Here is a 24205-nt window from a genome sequence, read left to right as displayed (position 1 = left end):
CACTAAACCCTATTTTTTAATTGTGCCGTAAATATGGTCAATAATTCCGTGGTCAGTTGTAATTTTTAGTTACGAAAAATTAGCTAAGATGTAGTCAGTATTTTGCTTAAATATTGCACAAGCACCAAGGAAAATGAAATACTGTAAGGAGCTTCCTGACACTGTTCGGCTTTAGGGACAGACTGGTAAAGCGAGTACAAAGGGGAGGGCCGGGGAAGCAGGGGCGGGACAATGAGAACCAAGACTCTGAGCAAGCGCAGAAACAAACAGATGTTAATAGAGGCGTGAAGGCTACAGCGGTCTCACTTTCCGAACTGTCGTAAAGCCGCGGAGTGTCGTGCTCGTTGGGTAGAGGAGGGATTGGTAAGGCGGCGGCGGCGGCAGCGGCGGCAGCAGCGGCAGCAGCAGCAGCAGAACAGTAGCAGTGGCGGCGTCGGTGGCGAGGTGTTAGGTCGGTGCAGCATAGAAACGCCCACAGCTTGTGAGAAGGAGTTCCTGTGGGACCAAATTAGGCATTCTGAACCCAAACCGGGAGAGCTGGGCCGAACCAGGCGCTGCCGCTCGTACAGTTTTGGTGGCGGTGACAGACGCTGCTCCTGACTATAGGGGCCTATTAGGCCGAGATCTGAATCACAGATCACTGGCTCTCTACATAGCCTCTTCCACCCTTGTATCTCCTGTCTTCCTTCCTGGGCCGGCGATTCCAGGACCCTGGGAAGAGGGTGGCTAATGACTAAGGTGAGGGGGCCAGGGGGGAGGGGATCGACTGGAGGCCGCGCGTGCGCGCAACGGGGGAGGGGCCGGCCTGGAGGGGAGAAAGAGGAAGGGCTGCGGCCGCGGAAGGCTGGGGTCGGCGACCGGCCGGCTGTGGCTGGCTGCGTCGTGACTTAGGGTCTGGGTCTCCGTAGATTTGTGTTTGAGCGAAGCGTTCGTCTGCAGACACACCCACACCCCGCACAGTAAGGAAGTGTGGGTGAGGGGGTTTCTTTTTTGACTCTCCCTAGAGTCTTAGGATGGGGGCTTGAGGACCGAGGCGTGGGAGTGCGATTTGACAATGGAGTGATGAAGGTAACCCGCACCCGGGGTGTTGGAGGGCGCGGAGTCGGCCCTGACGGTTGGGGAGTTGCCTTCTTCTGGATCAAGGAAACGTCGTCCGCGGAACTGCAGAAATACAGACGCGTCCGATTTTGTATAGAGTTGGCTTGTTCATGAAAAAAGAAGCTTGATATTTTTGTTGTCCTTAGATAATTTGTCAGTGGCAGTGCCGTAGTGGAAATAGCTGTTCTCTGCTGCAGAAATGGAGGGTTTTCACAATAGTCGTTAAGTAGGTTACAGTAAATCTTTACGGATACTTTTTAACGCAAGTCTAAGTTTTAACGTTTAAAAAAATACCAGGAAATGTAGGGTATTCATTTAATGTGTTCATGTTCGTAGTGTGGAGTGACTTCATTGTATTTCATGCTTTCCTGTTTCTTGATTTATATGCAGTATGAATTTAGGACCCTGAAGGGGTAAGATGCCAGCTGACATAGACTTTATAGTTCCTATCCTTTATGAACCTGTCAATCCAAACTTTATTCCATTTGGTATTTTATGTTTAATTTTCTTGTGTTAGGGACCTCTGGAACCAAAAAGAACTGACTGGGGAAAATAGTTTCATTTCCTTTCCCATTTTTGTTTGTCATTGCTTTCAAATAATAGAAGGTAATGTCATTATTACATAGAAGTCCTATAATAATGGTTTTACTTAGCTTTATTAGGGTGAAGATCTACATTTTGGTAGTTTGTTACTTATTTTTTAGAAAAAATTTTCATATAATTATAAACCATGTTGTTTTTCATACTAAACAGTAGTCGTTGGTTGTTTTTGTTGGACAAAACAGATAGGATGAGAAAGGAGCCCTTTTACTCTAAAAATAATTTTAAATTGTTTTTTTTAAGCCTTGAATTATTTTACTTTAGTCTGTCTCTTGTCATTTAACCTTGGATAAATGACATCTCTCTACTGCTTGTTTTGTTTGTTGCCTAAGCTTTAATAGTTTTTAAAGAACTAGTGAGGGTACTTATGAATTGGTCTGATAAGTATTGTATGAAAAACTAGTAGAGTCTCTCCCTGTTCATCAGAGCTGCTATATCTTATGTGTGTGGATTCTCCTATCACTTTTTTCCTTTTGTTTGGTGTCTTTTGGTCACTTTCATATTAGCTCTTTCACTAGAGCTGGTTTTTAAAGAAAGATATAATCAAAATTCCATTTTGGTGAATAATACATTATAGTGGAGCTTACATCTTGACAGATTTCACTTCAGTACTTTATTTCCACGGGTAATTGAAAAATACCTATACAGGTGTTTAAAATAAGAGAACAGCAATTTTACATGTCTAAAACAAGGAATAGTCAATAAATATTCCTAAATAGTTATTTTTACTTTAAAGTGTGGAGTAAAAAATCATTGAATTAAACCAGTTGGATTTATTTATTTAATTTATTTTTTTATTTTTTTAAAAATATATTTTATTGCTTTTTTACAGAGAGGAAGGGAGAGGGATAGAGAGTTAGAAACATCGATCAGCTGCCTCCTGCACACCCCCTACTGGGGATGTGCCCACAATCAAGGTACATGCCCTTGCCCGGAATCGAACCTGGGACCTTTCAGTCCGCAGGCTGACGTTGTATCCACTGAGCCAAACCGGTTTCGGCTTTATTTTATTTAAAAAAATATATATTTTATTGATTTTTTTACAGAGAGGAAGGGAGAGAGATAGAGAGTTACAAACATCGATGAGAGAGAAACATCGATGAGCTGCCTCCTGCACACCCCTTACTTGGGATGTGCCCGCAACCAAGGTACATGCCCTTGACCGGAATCGAACCTGGGACCCTTCAGTCCGCAGGCTGACGCTCTATCCACTGAGCCAAACCGGTCAGGGCCCAGTTGGATTTTTTTAGATGTTCCTTTTGTTATTTTGCCAAAGAAGGGTTTCTGTAACATGCTTCACTTAGAAAATAATTGTATGTGCCCATGACATTTTCCCCCCTATAAGCCAGGACTTCAGTAGGGGGGGAAATGACAATACTAAAAATGATAGTAATTAAAGTATGTTATAACACAACATTAAGATTCTATGCGGGAACATTATCTTATGAAAGAATGCTGGGCTAAAGACAGGAGATCTGGATTTAAGATCTAACTTTGCTTGCTGTTCATTAGATCTGTGACTTTATTGATAACCACCCTGGACTTCAGATCTCTCAACTGTTAAAGGACTAGTGTGGGATAAATAACTCTAGTTTTGTCTAGGTCCCAAATTTAATGGTTTTTGGTATTCATTGTTATATTCATTATGATCCAGTCTCTAGAAAGAATGCTATACTGAGACTATGAATTCATTCATGATACATACTGGTACTGTATATTAGGAAAAAAACCGGTGATGAAGCCATGTTTATTTTTCTAGGTAATGCTTCTGTCACTTTGTAGCTATTTCTCATGATTTAATAGCTCTCATGTGATACTAAAAAATGAAACTTTGTTTTAAATCCTGGTAATGCTTTTGAAATCATCCTGAATAATTTTTCTTTCAGGAAACTGTGATCACAGTTCAGTAAAAGTCCAGTATTAAAATGGCATACACCTCTGTTCTTTCTTTCCTGTATGCCACAGATTCTTGGTAACAGCTGGCCCAGGTTTCTACAGATACTCAATTTAAACCATTACACGAGGAGTGAGCGACAAATGTTTAAAAACAAATACTACTGAGCTTACATTTTAAATAGAGGTACTGCCTTATTACTTAGTCATTTGGTAAGTATTTATTGAATGCCTCATGTTTTTGGCATTGTTCTTGGTCTTCAGTGAAGAAGGCACTTTGCTCTCATGGGGTTGACAATCTATGGGGGAAACATCTAATAAACAGAATAGTTTTAGGTAGTGGTGAGTGCCGTGAAAAAAATAAGACCATGTAATGGAGAATGAATGGAAGTGGAGCTCTACTATGGGTTGAGTGTTTAGAGAGGGCCTCTTTTTTTTTTTTAAATATATTTTATTGACATTTTACAGAGAGGAAGGGAGAGGGATAGAGAGCTAGAAACATCGATGAGAGAGAAACACTGATCAGCTGCCTCCTGCACACCTCCCACTGGGGATGTGCCCGCAACCAAGGTACATGCCCTTGACCGGAATCGAACCTGGGACCCTTCAGTCCGCAGGCCGACGCTCTATCCACTGAGCCAAACCGGTTTCGGCGAGAGGGCCTCTTTTTATTTGATTTGTGATCAATGACTGGAAAGAATCAGTCATAGTGACAATCTGGAGGAAGAGTACTGTAGAGAAAGGGAACAGCAAATGCATTAAATTGGGTTTGATTCTGGAGTATCTACAGTGAAAACTGGTTTGTCTGTTAGGCTTTTTCATAATTGCTGATAGACAATCTAAAAAAGGTTGGAAATATTTTATGTGTAGGCAACTAAATGTAATGTGTTGACCTTGTTTAAATCCTGGCTCAAATCAATAAAAGTATTTTTAAAACACTTTGAAAGAAACCTGAATGGGAATGAGTATTAGATGATATCAAGGAATTGTTAATTTTGTTAGGGATGATAATGGCATTATGTTTATGTAAGAATATGCCCATATTTTTCAGAGATGGAAACTGAAGAATGAGGAGGAGAAATAAGATGTCTGGTATTTGTTTAAAAATATTACCAAGCTCAACTGGCGTTGCTCAGTGGTTGAGCTTAGATATATGAACCAGGAGGTCAGGGTTCCATTCCCGGTCAGGGCACATGCCTGGGTTGTTGGCTTGATCCCCAGTAGGGGACATGCAGGAGGCAGCCCATCCATGATTCTCTCTCAACATTGATGTTTCTATCTCTCTCTTCCATTCCCTTCCTCTCTGAAATCAATAAAAATATATTTTAAAAAATACTTCCAAGCAGAAAAGGGGAGACAAGGGGAAGAGAAGAGCTAAATGAAGCAAGTGTAGTGTAATCTTGACAATTGTTGGGTTGGAGTGTGATAGGTATTTGGGTATTAATAGTATCCTCTGCTTTTGTGAGTTTTGAAAATGTCCATGTTTAGCAATGTATTTAAAATAATTTATACCAGCATTTATTCAACAAATATGACTGCTATATTTTAGACACTGTGTCAGTGCTTGAGTTAAAACAAAGAGCCAGGACCTTTAGGCCTGCCTATGAGGAGCTTCTGGTTTGCTGGAGGAAGGAAGAACCCCTCAGTGTGTACTGTGTTAGCATGAAATAGATTTTTGTGGAGGTATACAGGATCAGCATCTTAGTGTTTTGTTTTGTTTTTAAAAAAATATTTTATTGATTTTCTTACAAAGCGGAAGGGAGAGGGATAGAGAGTTTGAAACATCAATGAGAGAGAAACATTGATCAGCTGCTTCCTGCACACTCCCTCCTGGGGATGTGCCTGCAACCAAGGTACATGCCCTTGGCTGGAATCGAACCTGAGACCCTTGAGTCTGCAGGCCGATGCTCTATCCACTGAGCCAAACCAGTTAGGGCAGCATCTTAGTGTTTATGGGGTTCCTTGAAAAGTCTTTCTCTTTATTTAGAGAATTAAAAATTTAAGAAATTCTATATGGATCTAGCTATATGCCAGTCTGAGTCACTGTTGTAGTCATTTCCCTTATTCGTATGTACTATATAGGACATCAGAATAAATTACTTCCTTTCACCATCTCTTCATATCCCAATTTGCCTTTATTAAAATTTTTTATTTTGAAATAATTTCAAAAGTACACAAAAATATAAAATAGTACTGAAAACTCTTAAATACCCTATACTCAGATTTACCAGTTTTTAACACTTGTCACATTTGCTTTCTAATTCTCTTTTCTGCCCATTTATCTCTAAACTAGAGGCCCGGTGCATGAAAATTCATGCACTCGAAGGGGGGGTCCCTCAGCCTGGCCTGCCCCCTCTCACAGTCTGGGAGCCCTCAGGGGCAGGAGGCGACCCAGCAATCAGGGGAAGGTGATACCCCATCACACCTCTGCTGCTGCCACTGCCGGCTGCGCAAGCCTCGGCGGGCCCTGGTTACCTGAGCCTTGGGTGGCCCTGGGGGGCTGGGCAGCCGCCATCTGAGGCTTGCCTGCACCTTGGGCTGGCCCTGGGTGGCTGGGGGGCTTAGGAGATTGGGGGGCTCCGGAGGTAGGCCTTGCCACGCGTCTGCCACCTCGGCGGGGCTGAGGGGACTGGGCGTTGCCATCTTGTGGCTGTGGGCTCTGCCATCTTTGAGGGCGGGGCAGTCACTTAGCATATTCCCTCTTTATTAGATAGGACTAGTGGCCCAATGCACAAAATTAGTGCACTTGGGGGTTGGTTCCCTCAGCCCAGCCTGCGCCCTCTTGCAGTATGGGAGCCCTTGGGGGATGTTTGACTGACGGCTAGTGGGCCTAAGTCGTCAGTCAGACATCCTAGGTGCTGCCGCAGAAACGTGAGTTGCGCTCGCCTGCTGTGAGCCTGGCTTCTGGTGCACTGACCACCAGGGGGCAGTTCCTGTGGTGAGCATTGGCCCCCTGATGGTCAGTGCATGTCATAGCCACCAGTCATTCTATGGTTTGGTCGATTTGCATATTAGCCTTTTATTATATAGGAATAATCACTGTATGTTGCATCCTCTTGCATTATCACAGTACAGTTACTAAATTCAGGAAATTAACATTGATAATATAAAATCTTTATCTAATATATAGACCCTATTCCAGTTTTGTCAATTTGTCCCAATAATAGAATTTGTTTCTTTATAGCATTTTCCCCATAGGATCCAGTGTGGATCGCAAATTGCATTTAGTTGTTATAACTTAGGTGCCTTTAATCTGAAATAGTGCTTTAGCTTTTCTCTTTCATTACATTAACATTTTTGAAGAATATAGGCTATATATTTTATAGAATATTCTTCAATTTGGATTTGTCTGATGTTTCCTCATAATTAGATTCAGCTTAAACATCCTCAAGGGTTTTGTATCCTTTTCAGGTATGATACAGAAGCACATGTCATTGGTGTGCTGATATTAATTTTTATTTACCTGGTGATGATATCTCGTTTCTTTATAGTATAGTTATATTCATTCTTCTTGCACCTAATAAACAATCTGTGGGAATAACTTTGAGATAGTACAGGTTCCCTGCTTCTAATTAGACCTTCTATATCCTTACGAATTTGCCTCCTGGATTTAGCATATATTAATGATTATTGCCTGTACTTCTCTTTGATGGTTGCAAAATGGTTATTTTTCTAATCCCTCCATCTTCTCTACCTTATCAGTAGTCATGCTTTTGTAGGAAGAAGCATCCTTTTATCTATTATCAATATGGACATGTGGGTTACAGTCCATTATTGCCTTTATTTTTATTTTTTTATGCTCAAGTTGTCCCAGATCTGTACAGTGGGAACCTCTTTGTTCTGGTTCCTGTGTCTGTTTGACATAATCTCTTAATTTTTCTTTAGTATTTCCTTTCTTTTTGGCACATCAAAATGTTTGAAGCTTATCTTGATCCTTTCTGTCTCAATCCTGGAATCAGCCATTTTCCAAGGAGCCTGGGTGCCATTTTGTGGGGAATCCAACTTGCTTTTGAGTTACCTATTTATTCATAGTAATAATCTATTCTTTCCTGGATCAGGACATCCTCTGAGAAAAAATTAAAATTACATTTTGATAGTGGGTTTATATTTCTATAAAGATTTTGTTTATGAAGTAGTAATTACATAAGAGTTAGCAGTTTATTATATTTACCCCCCCAAAAACACCCCAACTTTTTTTTTAAACTTTTTAATTGAATTTGTTGGGTGACGTTGGTTAATAAAATTACATAGGTTTCAGGTATACAATTCTATAATACATCATCTGTATATTGTATTGTGTGTTCACCACCCCAAGTCAGGTCTCTTTCAGAAAGCAACTATTTTATCATTCTTTTTAAGTAAATGATTGATTTGATCTTAATTGTGATAAAATGAAATAGAAGGAATAAAATAAAAGGTTATCTTTACTTTGTGTATGTGTGTAGGTGTGTGTATAGGGGAGAGTTTAAACACTTAAAAAAAGACTTAAGATTTATATACTTAAAACTTTTTAAGTTATAAGACCTTATGGTCTGATGGCAATTGTTGCTTTTTAATGAAAATGTTTATTGTAATTCTATATAATAAAAGGCTAATATGCAAATTGTCCCCTCCACCGGGATTTTGACCAGGGGGCGGGGCCGGCTGGCCAACAGCTTGTGGCCCCTCCCCCAGCCGGCCCTTCCCCCTGTTGGTCCCCCACTCCAATTGGGAGTGGGGTCGGCCGGCCAACCACCTGCAGCCCCTCACCCCGGCCAGCCCTGCCCCCGATTGGCCCCCACCACCCTGATCCAGGGGTGGGCCAGCTGGCCAACCACCTGTGGCCCCTCCTGGCTGGCCCCACCTCTAATAGGCCCCCATACCCTGATTGGGGGTGGGGCCAGCCTGCCAAACACCTGCGGCCCCTCCCTCAGGCCTGCCTGGTCCAATTGGCCCCAATTGGGGCAGGCTGGTCAGACCCCACCTGTGCACGAATTAGTGCACTGGGCCTCTAGTATAGAATAATCCTATGTAATAAAAGCCTTATATGCTAAGTGTCCGGTCGTCCGTTCAACCAATCAAAGCGTAATATGCTAATGATACGCTAAGGCCACTCAACCGTTTTCTATGACGTACACTGACCACCAGGGGGCAGACGGTTGACTGGTCGCTATGACGTGCATTGACCACCACGGGGCAGACACTCAATGCAGGAGCTGCCCCCTGGTGGTCAGTGTGCTCAAAAAAGGGTGCGCCGCTCAGCCAGAAGCCGGGCTCACAGCTGGTGAGCACAGTGGCAGTGGCAGGAGTCTCTCCTGCCTCTGGCAGTGCTAAGGACCCCTCGGTGGATGTCTGACTGCTGGCTTAGACCCATGGGGAGCGGGCCTAAGCCGGCAGTCGGACATCCCCCGAGGGGTCCTGGAATGCAAGAGGGCACAGGCCAGGCTGAGGCACCCTCCCCTCCTCCTTCAGTGCACTAATGTCATGCACTGGGCCTTTAGTATTTCTATATTAGTGAAATCTCACAAGCACATTATTTCCTGCAGTTATTTTTACACTAGAGGCCCAGTGCAGGAATTTGTGCACAGGTGGGATCTGGCCGGCCTGCCCCGATTGGGGCCAATTGGGCCAGGCCAGCCTGGGGGAGGGGCCACAGGTGGTTGGGCAGCTGGCCCGCCCCTGGATCAGGGTGGTGGGGGTCAATTGGGGACAGGGCTGGCCAGGGTGAGGGGGTACAGGTGATTGACCAGCTGGCCCTGCCCCCCGGTCAAAATCCTGGTTGAGGGGACAATTTCCATATTAGCCTTTTATTATATAGGATTTTATCATATTTCACAGACATTCTCTCCTCTATGCATGAGTATGTCCTTGGTTTATTTATCTTTTAAACCTAACATGTATTTTTCCAGATAATATTTTGAATGATTTTTATTTTTGAACCAGTTAATCTGCACATGGTTTAAAAAGTTGATTCCAAAAGGCTTATACTGAAAAACAGCAGTCCTACTTCATTATCCCCTAGTTCCACTTCCTAAGCAGAAACATTCAGCTCTTAAAAATTTTTTTCTGGTATTTACTTCCATATTTCTGAGTAGTATGTTTATATGTCTATGTAGCCACTTTTGATGTTTTTGTTTTTTAAAAATTATTTACTTTTTTTAAAGACAAAAGTAATACGTGCAAATATTACCAAGTTCAGAAGGTATGAAGGGTGTACAAGGAAAAATAAGTAATCTTGCTATTCCTGTCTTCCTACTATCCAGTCCTTTTTCTTGGAGATATATCTTCTTTTACTATTTTATATGTACAGCAGTTTTCAGTGTGTTGTCTGGATTCTTTTTTTTTTTTTTAAATATATTTTATTGATATTTTACAGAGAGGAAGGGAGAGGGATAGAGAGCTAGAAACATCGATGAGAGAGAAACATCGATCAGCTGCCTCTTGCACACCTCCCACTGGGGATGTGCCCGCAACCAATGTACATGCCCTTGACTGGAATCGAACCCGGGACCCTTGAGTCCGCAGGCCGACGCTCTATCCACTGAGCCAAACCGGTTTCGGCATGTTGTCTGGATTCTTAAGGGGGTCTTCAAATGTTTCAGAAGGTCTGCTAGGTTGAAACTACTTAGTAATACAGTAATACTAAGTTCTTCTTTGCTACTTAACTATGTTGACATTTGCATTGATGGTGCAAATACAGTGGTGGGTAAAACTTCTGGTCTGCAGTGCATATCAGGACAGTGGTAAAATTGTACTAATAATCATTATATTCTTCACCTCCACACATTTACAGGGGGAAAAAAGGTTTCATTTAAGAATGACCTTTACGAAGCAGTAAAACTTGTTAATTTTGTTAATCTTGGCACTTTAATACATGTCTTTTTAATATTTCATGTGACAAAATAGGAAGAATGTTATAAAGTGCTACGGCTGCATACCAAAGTATGATGCTTGTCTCGAAGAAAAATACTTGTGTGATTGACTTGTGAGCTGGGCTAGCAAACTAGTTGGTTTTTCATGAAACACTATTTTTACTTGAAAGAATGATAACTATAGTTATTTAAACGTGTGTTTGTACATATTTTCTCAAAAACAAATGAAGTGAGCCTGTCACTTCAGGGAAAACAACTGACAATTTATTGCCAAGATAAAATTCAGGCTTTCAAGCAAAAATTAGAATTTTGGAAAACATATCTGCCACTACGAGCTTGGCAGCTTCTCGGGACCTTTCTGATGATAATGATGGTGATATTAACAAATGAGATTTTTCTTTTTTTGCTATTGTATAATGAAATGTGTCCGTGTTTGGAAAGATGTGTATAAGTTGATGGGCCCACTTTTTTCAAATGACCAATGTATGATATTACAAAATTATGCTGTGGGTGAAAGGAAGATCTACTTAAGTAAATAGATTTTTAATGAATGGTATGAAAAGTTTCATTGATATGGTTTCCGATTCCACATTTACAAAATTACATTTGTTAAGATTTGACATAGTGTCAAAGAAGAGTAATATCCACACTTATCTGAAAAGGTTATTAAAAATATTCCTTCCTTTTTCAACTACATATTTGTATGGAGCTGGGTTTCCTTATTAGATTGAATACAGAAGCAGATATAAGAATTCAGTTTTCTTTTTGCCGAAACCGGTTTGGCTCAGTGGATAGAGCGTCGGCCTGTGGACTGAAGGGTCCCGGGTTCGATTCTGGTCAAGGGCATGTACCTTGGTTGCGGGCACATCCCCAGTGGGAAGTGTGCAGGAGGCAGCTGATCGATGTTTCTCTCTCATCGATGTTTTTAGCTCTCTATCCCTCTCCCTTCCTCTCTGTAAAATATCAATAAAATATATTTAAAAAAAAAAAAGGAATCCAGTTTCCTTATAGTAAGCCAGACAATAAAGAGTAAAAATTTATAGCAGTGCCATGTTCTCATTTTTGGGGAAAATATATTCATAAATGTTACTTATATTAACATGTTTGGTTTACTGTTGCTGTTTTTAAATAATAAATTTTTAAACACTTATCAACTTTTTTCTAATATTGTATCCATAGCTATAACCTATATAATAAAAGCTGTTTAGGTTTCTCAATTAATCTCAATTTTAAAGCGTATAAAGAGGTTCACAAGTCAAAAAGTTTGAGACTGTATTATGTTTTGACTGCTTATGGAAAAGGAGATCACATTTCTCCCTTCACCCTTTCTCCCAGTATAGTTATATCACAATTTTAGAATATTTTAAGTAGTAATTCAGCATATATTTATTGAATGCCAACTATGTGTTCTAAGTTCTGGGACCACATAGTAGTGATTAAAACAAAGGCTTGGCTCTAGTGAGAAAACAAGTAAATTTTACAAATGGTGATTATGAACTAAGCTGGAAAAAAGTTACGGGATGTGATAGCTTTTTAATTATATGTAAGGTGGTCAGGAATGGTCTCATGAGCATTTGAGCATAGACCTAAAGGAAGTGAGTGTGTCTTATGGATATCTGGGAGACAAGCATTCTGGGCAGATTGAATAGTAATAGCATATTTTGCCTGCTCAAGGAATAGCCAACAACTAGCTGGAGTGGAGTGGATGAGTAGTCAGTTTAGTGGAGATTGTAAGGAAATTTGAGATAAGGGTATGTGTATAATTTACCATGTTTAAACAAGAGACGACTTTTGCTTTTGATAAATATAAGTTTTACCAGGAACAAGTTATGTTATTGATATGGAACTGGGCTCTCTTCCTAATTTTTAATGGTAAAATCATATTTAAATATGTACACTTATATATGCGGTGAATAGGTTCACTTTATAAATTCTAAGTTATATTAAGAAAATCACATGATACGACATTTTTAGTACAGAACATCTACACAATATGATTTATAATCATGGATTAGATTGTATTTTCTATGAAGTCACATTTCTTTAAAGAACTACATATAGTACTGGATAAAACTTGCCATTTTATTTTCATAACCCTTGTCCTGCCCGTCATTCCTCTGATAGGCCTTTATTCTTTTTTTTTTAAATTCTTTATTGTTGAAAGTTTTACATATGTCTCCTTTTTCTGCCCGCTCCTGCCCTTGCCCCCCAGCACATGCCCCCCAAACCCCTACTGTCTGTGTCCATTGGTCATGCTGATATGCCTTCATTCTTTTTTTCTTTTTGCCTTTATTCTTAATCTCACTTTAAAGAAAAAATATTTTATTGATTTTTTTTCCAGAGAGGAAGGGAGAGGGATAGAGAGTTAGAAACATTGATGAGAGAGAAACATCGATCAGCTGCCTCCTGCACACCCCACACTGGGGATATGCCCGCAACCAAGGTACATGCCCTTGACCGGAATCGAACCTGGGACCCTTTAGTCCGCAGGCCGACGCTCTATCCACTGAGCCAAACCAGTTAGGGTTTAATCTCACTTTTAAGCACTAAAAACTTCTGTGAGGTTTCTTCTCCATAATCAATAGTTCTTCTGTTTTCTCATAGTATTTGGTTCTTATATTGTTGTAGTTATTACATTTTATTAGAACTTGAGCATTCTCCCACTGTGGAGGTTAAGTTCTGAAAATTTCCATGGTAAATAGAATAAATTGTTTTTTGAATAATGTAGAAATTTTATGTAAAAATAAGATCATGGGAACTGAAGTCATGACTGAACAGATGAACAGTCTTTTCATTTAGTTTTAAAAAAAGAGAGATCAAAACCAACAATTTATATGGGAATGAAGATTTAGATGTTTGTGCCAGACCTTAGGCAAGGCACTAAACTTCTATAAACCTCAGTTTTGTGGAGATAATAGATTTGGTGAGGATAAAATGAAATATAAACATGGCACATAGGTCCTCCCTTACAGGCCTTGCCTGATCTGGCCCTTGACCACCTTTTCTCCCACTCTCCTTTTTCTGTTCTTTGCACATGTTAGGCCTATTCCTGTTACACGATCTTTCCTCACTGCTTCCTTTGCCAGAAATTCTCTTCCTCTTAGAACTGTGTGGCTTGGCTGACTGGTGACTGGTTCCTTCTTATGATTCAGGACTTTAGTTTCTTAGCAAGTAACTGTTGATGGTCAGCCTTTACCATTTGCTTTACTTCCTTGATAGCACATATTTCCCTCTAAAATTAACTTCATTGTTTGTCTGTGTATGCCTTGTTTGTCCTCATTTACATGTAATTTCCATGAGAGCAAGGACTTTCTGTTTCCTGTTCATGGCTGATCCCAGTGCCTACAACAGTGTCCAGCTTATCATAGGCTCACAGTAAATATTGAATGAAAATAATAAGCAAGTAATAAATGTTAGCTAATATATTATCAGTGATATTGTATTTTCTAAAATATTAATAAGCTGCCCTGGCTGGTGTGGCTTGGTTGGAGCATCGTCCTGTGCACCTTTTGGTTTGCAGGTTTGATTTTGGTCAGGGCACATATGTAGGTTGCGGGTTCAATCCCGAGTCGGGGTGCAATTCCGGGTTGGGGTGCATGCGGGAGGCAACTGATAGGTGTATTTCTCTCACTTCAATGTTTCTCTCTTGCTTCCTTTCCCCCTTCCTCCCTCTTTAAAATAAATAACAATAAATAACTAAAAATAAAATATTAATAAGCTACTATAAAATTAATTTCTGCTACCTGGGTGACATTTTCAGATTCTGGTCTGATTCCAGATGCTTGGGATAGAGGACGTTTGAATAACATAATTTGGCTTTATTCTGTTTGCCATAACTGAGTTGATCTTTCTCTTGGATTTACCCATTTTATTCTAGTGTGAATGAATGTTTTTCTTCATAGATAGCAGTTCTGAGTAGCAGTTCTAAGGCCTGGACTTATTTTTCACTAGTCTTCCTTGGTCTTGAACAAGCTTCAGTTTAAAATATTTTTTCTTTTTCTCTCATCATCTTTACTAACCCTGAGTTGCCTCTTTTTCTGATTATTCGGAAGAACTCACCGTTTATGTATACCAAAACCAAAATTCTGAAGATTGCCCAAAAAAGTATTTGAGTAAATGCATGTATCACATTATTAGGGTTGGGATTGCAGTCATTTTCTGGACTATGACATTTTTGGGGGCAGTATAGCATATTACCTACCTTGATTATCACCATGAGCAGTGACTGGTAGCAAAAAACAACACCACCACCCCAAAAAAAAGGTTTGAATAAAGTGATGACAGCATACAGGATAATAAATCCTTGACTTCCCCAAACCAGTATCCTAGAATTGTTTAATAACTTTGCTGTTTTTGTTTCTTGCCACAAAGATTTTAACTTTGCTGTCTGAATACACAGATCTACAGAAGATAAAAATATTATCATTTAGTCAGAATAATCTTGGAAGTCTCTAAAGTTGCCCATAAAATATAAAATATAGACATACTATCTCTCAAAGTCCAACACACTGTTGTTCCTTTAGTATTGTAAGAAATCACATTTTATTGTTAAACACCAGATGAAGTAGTAGTCTTATGTTTATGGCCCATGTTGTGGGAAAAATAAATGGCTCTAACCATTTGAATCTGACAGCACAGCAAGAGCTCATATCATGAGAGGCACATGGGAAGTGAGACCAACTACAGAACAGTAAAATTTTATCATTTTGTATTCATTCTGGGCATATAATCATTGAGCAGAATAGCAAGCATAATCTGTCTGGTTTAACTTTTTCTTTTTTTTCTTTTTTTTATTATTTTTTAAATTATTTTTTATTTTTTATTTTTTATTTTTTTTAAATAAATAAATCTTTATTCAGATTATTACAATTATTTCTCCTTTTTCCCCCCATAGCTCCCCTCCACCCATTTCCCACCCCACCTTCTGCCCTTACCTCCCCCCCACTGTCCTCATCCATAGGTGTATGATTTTTGTCCAGTCACTTCATGAACCCCCCATACCCCTTTCCCCCTGAGAATTATCAGTCCACTCCCTTTCTATGCCCCTGATTCTATTATATTCACCAGATTATTCTGTTCCTCAGGTTTTTAATTCACTTGATTTTTAGGTTCACTTGTTGATAGATATGTATTTGTTGTTCATAATTTTTCTCTTTACTTTTTTCTTCTTCCTCTTCTTTAAGAATAACTTTCAGCATTTCATATAATACTGGTTTGGTGGTGATGAACTCCTTTAGCTTTTTCTTATCTGTGAAGCTCTTTATCTTCCCTTAAATTCTGAATGATAGCTTTGCTGGGTAGAGTAATCTTGGTTGTAGGTTCTTGCTCTTCATCACATTGAAAATTTCTTGCCACTCCCGTCAGGCCTGCATAGTTTCTGTTGAGAAATCAGCTGACAATCGTATGGGTGCTCCCTTGTAGGTAATTAACTGTTTTTCTCTTGCTGCTTTTAATATTCTCTCTATGTCTTTTGCTCTTGGCATTTTAATTATAATGTGTCTTGGTGTGGTCCTCTTTGGATTCCTTTTGTTTGGGGTTCTGTGCGCTTCCTGGACTTGTAAGTCTATTTCTTTCACCAGGTGGGGGAAGTTTTCGGTCATTATTTCTTCAAATAGGTTTTCAGTATCTTGCTCTCTGTCTTCTTCTGGCACCCCCATAATTCTGATGTTGGTACGCTTGAAGTTGTCCCAGAGTCTTCTTACACTATCTTCAACTTTTTGGATTTTTTTTTTTGCTTTTTGCTTTTTCGGTTGAGTGTTTTTTGCTTCTTTGTGTTTCAATTCTTTGACTTGATTTTTGTGTTCCTCTTGTCTGTTTTTGGGTCTCTGTATAATATTTTTTATTTCAGTCAGTGTATGTTTAATTTCTAGTTGGTCCTTTTTCATATCTTCGAGGGTCTTGTTATATTTATCGGCCTTTTCTAGGATATTCTTAAAAAGCCTTATAACCGTGGTTTTGAATTCTATATCCAGTCGTTTGTTTTCCTCCATTTCTTTCGTTTGTGATCTGATTCTTTGACGCCGCATTTTCACTGCTTCCCTGAGTTGGTAAGGTAGATTTGTGTGCTAGGTTTCCAATATGGCCCAGTGGGCCTGCCTCCCCAGTTAACCTGAGGTGGACACTCTTGGTGCACCCCTTTGTGGACTGTGTGTATAGCCTTGTTGTAATTAAGTTTTGATTGTTGTTGGTATCACTGGGAAGAATTGACCTCCAGGCCAGTTGGCTGTAAGGATCAGCTGTGTCTATGCTGGGAGAAGTTCGGTGCTGGAGACAGCCTTATAGGATTAGACTTGCCAAATTGCAATAGTCTCTGTGCTCAGCTTGGATGGGGTGGAGTCTCAGTCTTGGCTTCCTGTCAGCCTTACCCTTGCTCACACGTGCGCGCCTTCAGACCTCCACCCTCCCTGGCTCCTGAGTCTCTGCCCGAGAGTCCAGACTCCCCCCACAAGAGCGTGGGTCCCCAGGGGCTCGCCTGGAACAAGGGTTCAGTGCAGTCAGGAACCTCCGACTCCCTTCCACTAGGGAAAGCCTGTGGCAACCTCCGCAGCCTTTTTGCGCACTGGCACGCGCGTGCGCGCTTTCAGTCCTCCGCCTTCCCCGGCTCCCGAGTCTCCACCCGAGAGTCCAGACTGCCCCCACAAGAGCGTGGGTCCCCAGGGGCTCGCCTGGAACCGGGGTTCAGTGCAGTCAGAACTGGGGCCCAGTGGAGTCAGGAACCTCCGACTCCCTTCCACTAGGGAAAGCCTGTGGCAACCTCCGCAGCCTTTGTGCGCACTGGCACGCGCGTGCGCGCTTTCAGTCCTCCGCCTTCCCCGGCTCCGGAGTCTCCGTCCGAGAGTCCAGATTCCCCCCACAAGAACGTGGGTCCCCAGGGTCTCGCCTGGAACTGGGGTTCAGTGCAGTCAGAACTGGGGCTCAGTGCATTTAGGAGCCTCTGACTCCCACTAGGGAAAGCCTGTGGCAACCTCCGCAGCCTTTGTGCGCACTGGCGCGTGCGCGCTTTCAGTCCTCCGCCTTCCCCGGCTCCCGAGTCTCCGCCCGAGAGTCCAGACTCCCCCCGTAAGAGCGTGGGTCCCCAGGGGCTCGCCTGGAACTGGGGTTCAGTGCAGTCAGAACTGGGGTTCATTGCGGTCGGGGGCTTCCTTCCCCCTTCCTCCAGAGAAAGTCAGCCAGGCTCTCAGCCGCCCTTCCTCTCTGCGCGCACAAAGACCCTTTGCCGTACCTCCAATTCTCTGTGAGCTTTTCTCTTCCCTTCTATTTGTAGAATTTCCACTCAGCCAGCTTTCCTGTGGTTCTGGATGGTGTCCGTTATGTCTTTTAGTTGTAGTTTTGAAATTGTTGTGCGAGGCAGCAGTTTAGGTGCTTACCTATGCCGCCATCTTGGTTTCTCCCCTAACTTTTTTTTTTTTTTTAAATATATTTTATTGATTTTTTTTTTTTTTTTTACAGAGAGGAAGGGAGAGGGATAGAGTTAGAAACATCGATGAGAGAGAAACATCGATTCATCTGCCTCCTGCACACTCCCTATTGGGGATGTGCCCGCAACCTAGGTACATGCCCTTGACCGGAATCGAACCTGGGACCCTTTAGTCCCCAGGCTGACTATCTATCCACTGAGCCAAATCGGTTAGGGCTGGTTTAACTTTTTTTCTTGTCTTCATATAGTTAAATTCACATTGTGGGTGTGCTCTCTATCCAGAAGTGTTTTATTTAATTCAGTTTTCAGTATGCCTTTGCCTTCAGTCTTTAAAATTTCAGTCAGTCTTCCTGGCTTTTCTCTTACGACTCTTATTCTCATTCTTTAGAACAGACTCTTTAGCTAATGCTCTTAGGTCACATATTTTGACCTAAATCACATAGGCTGAGCAAAAACAACTTTTGTCTAAAACTTGTTGGACTTCGTTCAAGGAGAAATTGTTTCCTTGGGCTCTTTGGCTCACCATATTAGATCCTCCATTCTCAGGGCAGCTGCCAGCTTTCCAAACTAGTTTTATGTTTCATTTTTATTTATTTTGTTACCTCAATCTTTGCTTTGGGTCTTTTACAATTCAGGGTCAAGAGGTTCACTCAAATAAGATAGACTAGCTTGAGGTGCATGTACCTAGAGAATTGAAGGCCTGTTTTAAAAAAAATAAATTCAAAGGAGAGCCAGTGGGCTTTTTTTTTTTTTTTTTTTGCCAGGATGATTTTTAAAAGCTAGTTGACACTTCAGTTTTTCTTTTTTTTAAAATATATATATTTTTATTGATGTTTTACAGAGAGTAAGGGAGAGGGATAGAGAGCTAGAAACATCGATGAGAGAGAAACATCGATCAGCTGCCTCCTGCACACCTCCCACTGGGGATGTGCCCCCAACCCAGGTACATGCCCTTAACCGGAATCGAACCCGGGACCCTTCAGTCTGCAGGCCGACGCTCTATCCACTGAGCCAAACCGGTTTCGGCGACACTTCAGTTTTAAAAATAATAAAAGCCAGAATGTACATACATTATTTTTGCTTAAAATATTTTACAACCCTTTGAGGTACTAAAGATTTTTCAGATGAGGATATTTAGGTACATAATGGTTAGTAACTTGCTAAAGACTCAGAGCAGTGATAGGGTCAAAGGGATTTACATTAGTAGGCTTTGAGTCACCTGAGAAAGGAAGTCCAAAATTCAGGGACTTAACCAGTATTTCTTCACTGCCTTTAAGAAAAAACTGTAAGGTGTAGTTTTTTTAAAAAATATATTTTTATTGATTTCAGTAAGGAAGAGAGAGAGATAGAAACATCAATGATGAGAATCATTGATCAGATCAACTGCCTCCTGCATGCCCCCTACTGGGGATTGAGCCTGCCATCTGGGCATGTGCACTCACCTGGAATTGAACTGTGACCTCCTGGTTCATAGGTCAGTGCTCAATCACTGAGCCACATGTGTTTATCTCCAGTAGGCATGGCCTTTGTCAAAAGAGTGGAAAGGATGGTGATGTTTTATTTGGATGGCGTGATTAGGGGGAGAGGGTTATAATTTCTCTGTGTATTCCAGATTTTCTATAGTGAACATATTTTAAAAAGCAATTTAATTGAGGTATAATTTATATACAATTGAAGCCACACATTTTACTGTACAGTTAAATGAGTTTGGGCAAAAGTATATATCCACGTAGCTAATACCCCAATCAGGACATGAAAATTCCACATCCTAGAAAGTTCTTTCTTGCTCCTTTGCTGCAAGTTGCCCCATCTCTTGCCTCAGGCAAACACTGATCTGATTTTTAACATTATGGATTAGTTTTGTTTGTTCTAGAACTTCATATAAATAGAATTATATAGCATCATTCTTTTGTGTACAGCTTCTTCTGGTCTGCAAATGTTTTCCCTCTAGCATTTTAATTTTTATTTAGTATTAAAGTATTGTTGGAAGCTGCCCATTGCCTTCACTAGCAGAAAGGGGTGGACAAGGAGTCCGAAAGGCTGGTCAATCTTGAGGCTCTGGCAAGGGTCAGAGTCATACACCCACTGTCGAGTTGAGACAAAGGTAGCTGAAGCAACTTCCACCTTTTAGTCTTTTTTTTTTCTTTTTGCTGCAAAAAGCTTTAGTGTTTCATTTGGTCCAATGCATGGGAGAGGGCTCTAGGGTGGTTAAAAGAATGGCTAGTAGTTTCGGGAAGAGGCTCAGGTAAAAGCCAGAGACACCAGGGGGATGCAGCTGGGGGGTGGGGCAGGGCGCCTCTGAAAGGTTTCTGGGCTCCAAAGGCTCCTAGTTGTGCTTGAGGGTGAGCCTTTTGTAGAGATACTCGCCCAGCCCAGCCTGGGGGCCGGCCAGCCTGCGGATGTTAGTCAGGTGGTTGCCCATCTTCTTGATCAGTTTCACCTCCTCATCCAGGAAGTGGTTCTCCAGGAAGTCGCAGACCTGAGGGTCTGCACGGGTAGAAGCCAGGGCATGCAGCTCCAGAAGGGCCTGTTTCAGGCTCTTCTCCAAGGCCAGGGTGGCTTCCATGGCGTCCTGAGTTTTGGCCCAGTCATCCTGGGAAGGTTTCTGCACATCCTGGAAGAGAATGCGGCCACCTCGCTTGTTTTGCAACTTTAAGAAATGCTCCACGCCCTTGTGCTTCTTCTCCGCCAACTCGCTGAAGAAGTGGCCCACACCCTCCAGAGCCACTTTGTGGAGATCGAAATAGTTGCCCAGAGAGAGGTAGGTGTAGGAGGCCCGCAGATGCAGGTTGGCCAGGCGGTTGACTGCAGCCTCCACCTCGGTGGAATAATTCTGACGAATTTGGGAGCTCATGGTTGTTCAGCAATGAGGAGTTAAGGTAGAAAAAAAAACACCGGTGTGTTGGCTGGTCCCAGAGGTGGTTCTGAAGGTGGTGACTGGATGAGATGCAGGAGAGTGGCCAGAGGCTGGAGGAATGGGTGTCCCTGGGTCTGTTCCATCCAAACACTGTTGAAGCAAGAGACAGATCCCGGACCTCCTTGAGTGCCGTGCGCTACTCCACCTTTTAGTCTTATGTAAATCCTTGCTGATAGGCTATCACCAAGCTATTACTGGAATTGCCTGCCTAAGGGCTATGGGTGTATTCCAAACCTGAATAAAAGGGATGGCAACTCCAGAGCAAAGCAGCGTCCTCCCTTGGGCTACCTCCTGGCCTCCAATTCCCAAATTAGCATTTCTCGTCCTGCCTCCTTCATTTGTGTGTGGCCTCCTCCAGACCCGAACCCTGAACCCTGAACCACGCGGGATCTGGGGACACTCGAAAAGTATAGTTGGCATACAATAGTATATTAGTTTCAGGTGTAAGACATAGTGATTCTAAATTTATATATCTTATGATGTGATCTCTAGCATTTTACTGTGAAAAAAATCTCAAACATATAAGTTAAAGGAATTGCACAGTGAACACCCATCTCCCTAGCACCTAGATTCTTCAATTAACAATTTGCTATTTTTGCTTGATCACATGTCTCTTCATATATTTGTCCCTTTAATGATCCATCAGTCAAGCTTATTGGTGTTTTTGTTTGCATTTTATTTATTTTTAATTATTTATTGTTTAAAGTATTACATATGTCTCCTTTCCCCCCATTGACCTCTCCCTGGCGACCCCACCCTCCAGCACATGCCATCACCCCCCTAGTGTCTTTGTCTTGGTTATGCTTATATGCACGCATACAGGTAATTTGGTTGATCTCTTATCCTCCCCCCACCTTCCCCTGTCTTCCCACTGAAGTTTGACAGTCTGTTTGATGCTTCTCTGTCTCTATATCTATTTTTGTTCATCAGTTTATGTTGTTCATTATATTCCACAAATGAGTGAGGTCATGTGATATTTATCTTTCTCAGACTGGCTTATTTCACCTAGCATAATGCTCTCCAGGTCCATCCATGCTGTTGTGAATGGTAAGAGTTCTTTCGTTTTTACAGCAGCGTAGTATTCCATTGTGTAGATGTACCACAGTTTTCTAATCCACTCATCTGCTATGGGCATTTAGGCTGTTTCCAAATCTTAGCTATTGTAAATTGTGCTGCTGTAAACATAGGGGTGCATATATCCTTTCTGATTGGTGTTTCCGGTTTCTTGGGATATAGTCCTAGAAGTGGGATTACTGGGTCAAATGAGAGTTCCATTTTTAGTTTTTTGAGGAAACTCCATACTGTTTTCCACAGTGGCTGCACCAGTCTGCATTCCCACCAGCAGTGCATGAGGATTCCTTTACTCCACATCCTCCTCAGCACTTGTTGTTTGTCGATTTGTTTTTTATTTTTTTTATTTTTTTATTTTTTTATTTTTTTATTTTTTATTAAGGTATTATATGTGTACATATCTTACCATTGTGTCGATTTGTTGATGATAGCAATTCTGACAAGTGTGAGAAGGTATCTCACTGTCGTTTTGATTTGCATCTCTCAGATGATTAGTGACTTTGAGCATGGTCTCTTGGCCTTCTGTACGTCCACTTTCGAAAACTGTAAGTCCTTTGCCCATTTTTTGATTGGATTTTTTATCTTTTTGTTAAGATGTATGAGTTCTTTATCCATTTTGACTTTATTTTATTTTATTTATTTTTTTTTTTAAAATATCTTTTATTGACCTTTTACAGAGAGGAAGGGAGAGGGAGAGAGAGTTAGAAACGTCGATGAGAGAGAAACACCAATCAGCTGCCTCCTGCACATCCCCTACTGGGGATGTGCCCGCAACCAAGGCACATGCCCTCGACTGGAATCGAACCCGGGACCCTTGAGCCCGTAGGCAGACGCTCTATCCACTGAGCCAAACCAGCCAGGGCGGTTTTATTTTATTTTTTAAAAATAAATCTTTATTGTTCAGATTATTACAGTTGCTCCTCTTTTTTTTTCCCATAGCTCCCCTCCACCCAGTTCCCACCCCCCCATGTCCTTATCCACCCCCATTGTCCTTGTCCATAGGTGTTCGATTTTTGTCCAGTCTCTTCCCGCACCCCCCACACCCCCTTACCCCGAGAATTGTCAGTCCACTCCCTTTCTATGCCCCTGATTCTGTTATATTCACCAGTTTATTCTGTTCATCAGAATTTTTATTCACTTATTGATAGATATGTATTTGTTGTTGCTTTGTTGTTCATAATTTTTATCTTTACCTTTTTCTTCTTCTTCCTCTTCTTAAAGAATACCCTTCAGCATTTCATATAATACTGGTTTGGCGGTGATGAACTCCTTTAGCTTTTTCTTATCTGTGAAGCTCTTTATCTGACCTTCCATTCTGAATGATAGCTTTGCTGGGTAGAGTAATCTTGGCTGTAGGTTCTTGCTATTCATCACTTTGAATATTTCTTGCCACTCCCGTCTGACCTACATAGTTTCTGTTGAGATATCAGCTGACAGTTGTATGGGTGCTCCCTTGTAGGTAACTAACTGTTTTTCTTTTGCTGCTTTTAATATTCTCTCTTTGTCTTTTGCTCTTGGCAATATAATTATGATGTGCCTTGGTGTGGTCCTCTTTGGATTCCTTTTGTTTGGGATTCTCTGCACTTCCTGAAATTGTAAGTCTATTTCTTTCACCAGGTAGGGGAAGTTTTCTGTCATTATTTCTTCAAATAGGTTTTCAGTATCTTGCTCTCTGTCTTCTTCTGGCACCCCCATAATTCTGATGTTGGTACGCTTGAAGTTGTCCCAGAGGCTCCTTACACAATCTTCATATTTTTGGATTCATTTTTCTTTTTGCTTTTCCGGTTGGTTGTTTTTTGCTTCTTTGTATTTCAAATCTTTGACTTGATTTTTGGGATCCTCTAGTCTGCTGTTGTATCTCTGTATATTATTCTTTATTGCAGTCAGTGTATGCTTAATTTCTAATTGGTCCTTTTTCATATGCTTGAAGGTCTCACTAAGTTCCTCAGAGGTTTCTAGAAGATTCTTGAGTAACCTTATAATCGTGGTTTTGAACTCTATCCAGTAGCTTGCTTTCTTCCATTTCTTTTGTTTGTGACCTGTTTCTTTGTTTCCGAATTTTGGCTGCTTCCCAGAGTTGATAGAGTGGCTTTGTGTGCTAGGTGTCCTATAGGGCCCAGTGGCTCAGCCTCCCTAATTACCTGAGGTGGACACTTTTCGTGCACCCCTTTGTGGGCTGTGTGCACAGTCTTGTTGTAGTTAAGCCTTGATTGCTGTTGGTATCAGTGGGAGGAATTGACCTCCAGACCGAATGGCTGTGAGGACCAATTGTGTCTACAATGGGAGAACCTCAGTGCTGGAAACACCCTTATAGGGCAGGACTTGCTTCAGTGGGGCTTTGGTGCTCACTGAGTCTGC

At 41.4% G+C, this 24205-nt stretch overlaps 2 protein-coding genes across 10 annotated transcripts in view; one reads left to right on the top strand and one right to left on the bottom strand.

Moving 5' to 3' along the window:
• Window positions 1-316: 316 nt before the first annotated feature.
• The window catches only part of RNF111 (ring finger protein 111), a 115122-nt gene continuing 91233 nt past the window's right edge, over window positions 317-24205 (top strand). For 6 of the 9 annotated variants that reach the window (XM_080686567.1, XM_080686563.1, XM_080686566.1 and 3 more), the window contains exon 1: window positions 328-738. The gene's annotated coding sequence lies outside the window, so the exon portion shown is untranslated. Of the gene's footprint in view, window positions 739-3663; window positions 3805-24205 lie in introns of all 9 variants that reach the window. The other 3 variants (XM_080686561.1, XM_080686568.1, XM_080686562.1) reach the window with 3 other exon arrangements.
• On the bottom strand, window positions 20186-20713 carry LOC308253854 (ferritin light chain-like; the record flags this gene model as incomplete). The annotated part of the gene is made up of 1 exon (XM_080679626.1): window positions 20186-20713. One exon carries the CDS (start codon window positions 20711-20713, stop codon window positions 20186-20188), a length of 528 nt encoding a protein of 175 aa, XP_080535752.1.

This window comes from Plecotus auritus (genome assembly GCF_963455305.1).
Source record: "Plecotus auritus genome assembly, chromosome: 1".
Taxonomy (NCBI): Eukaryota; Metazoa; Chordata; class Mammalia; order Chiroptera; family Vespertilionidae; genus Plecotus; species Plecotus auritus.
Note: the sequence above shows the minus strand (reverse complement) of the source record. Positions and strands in the feature narration are given on the sequence as shown.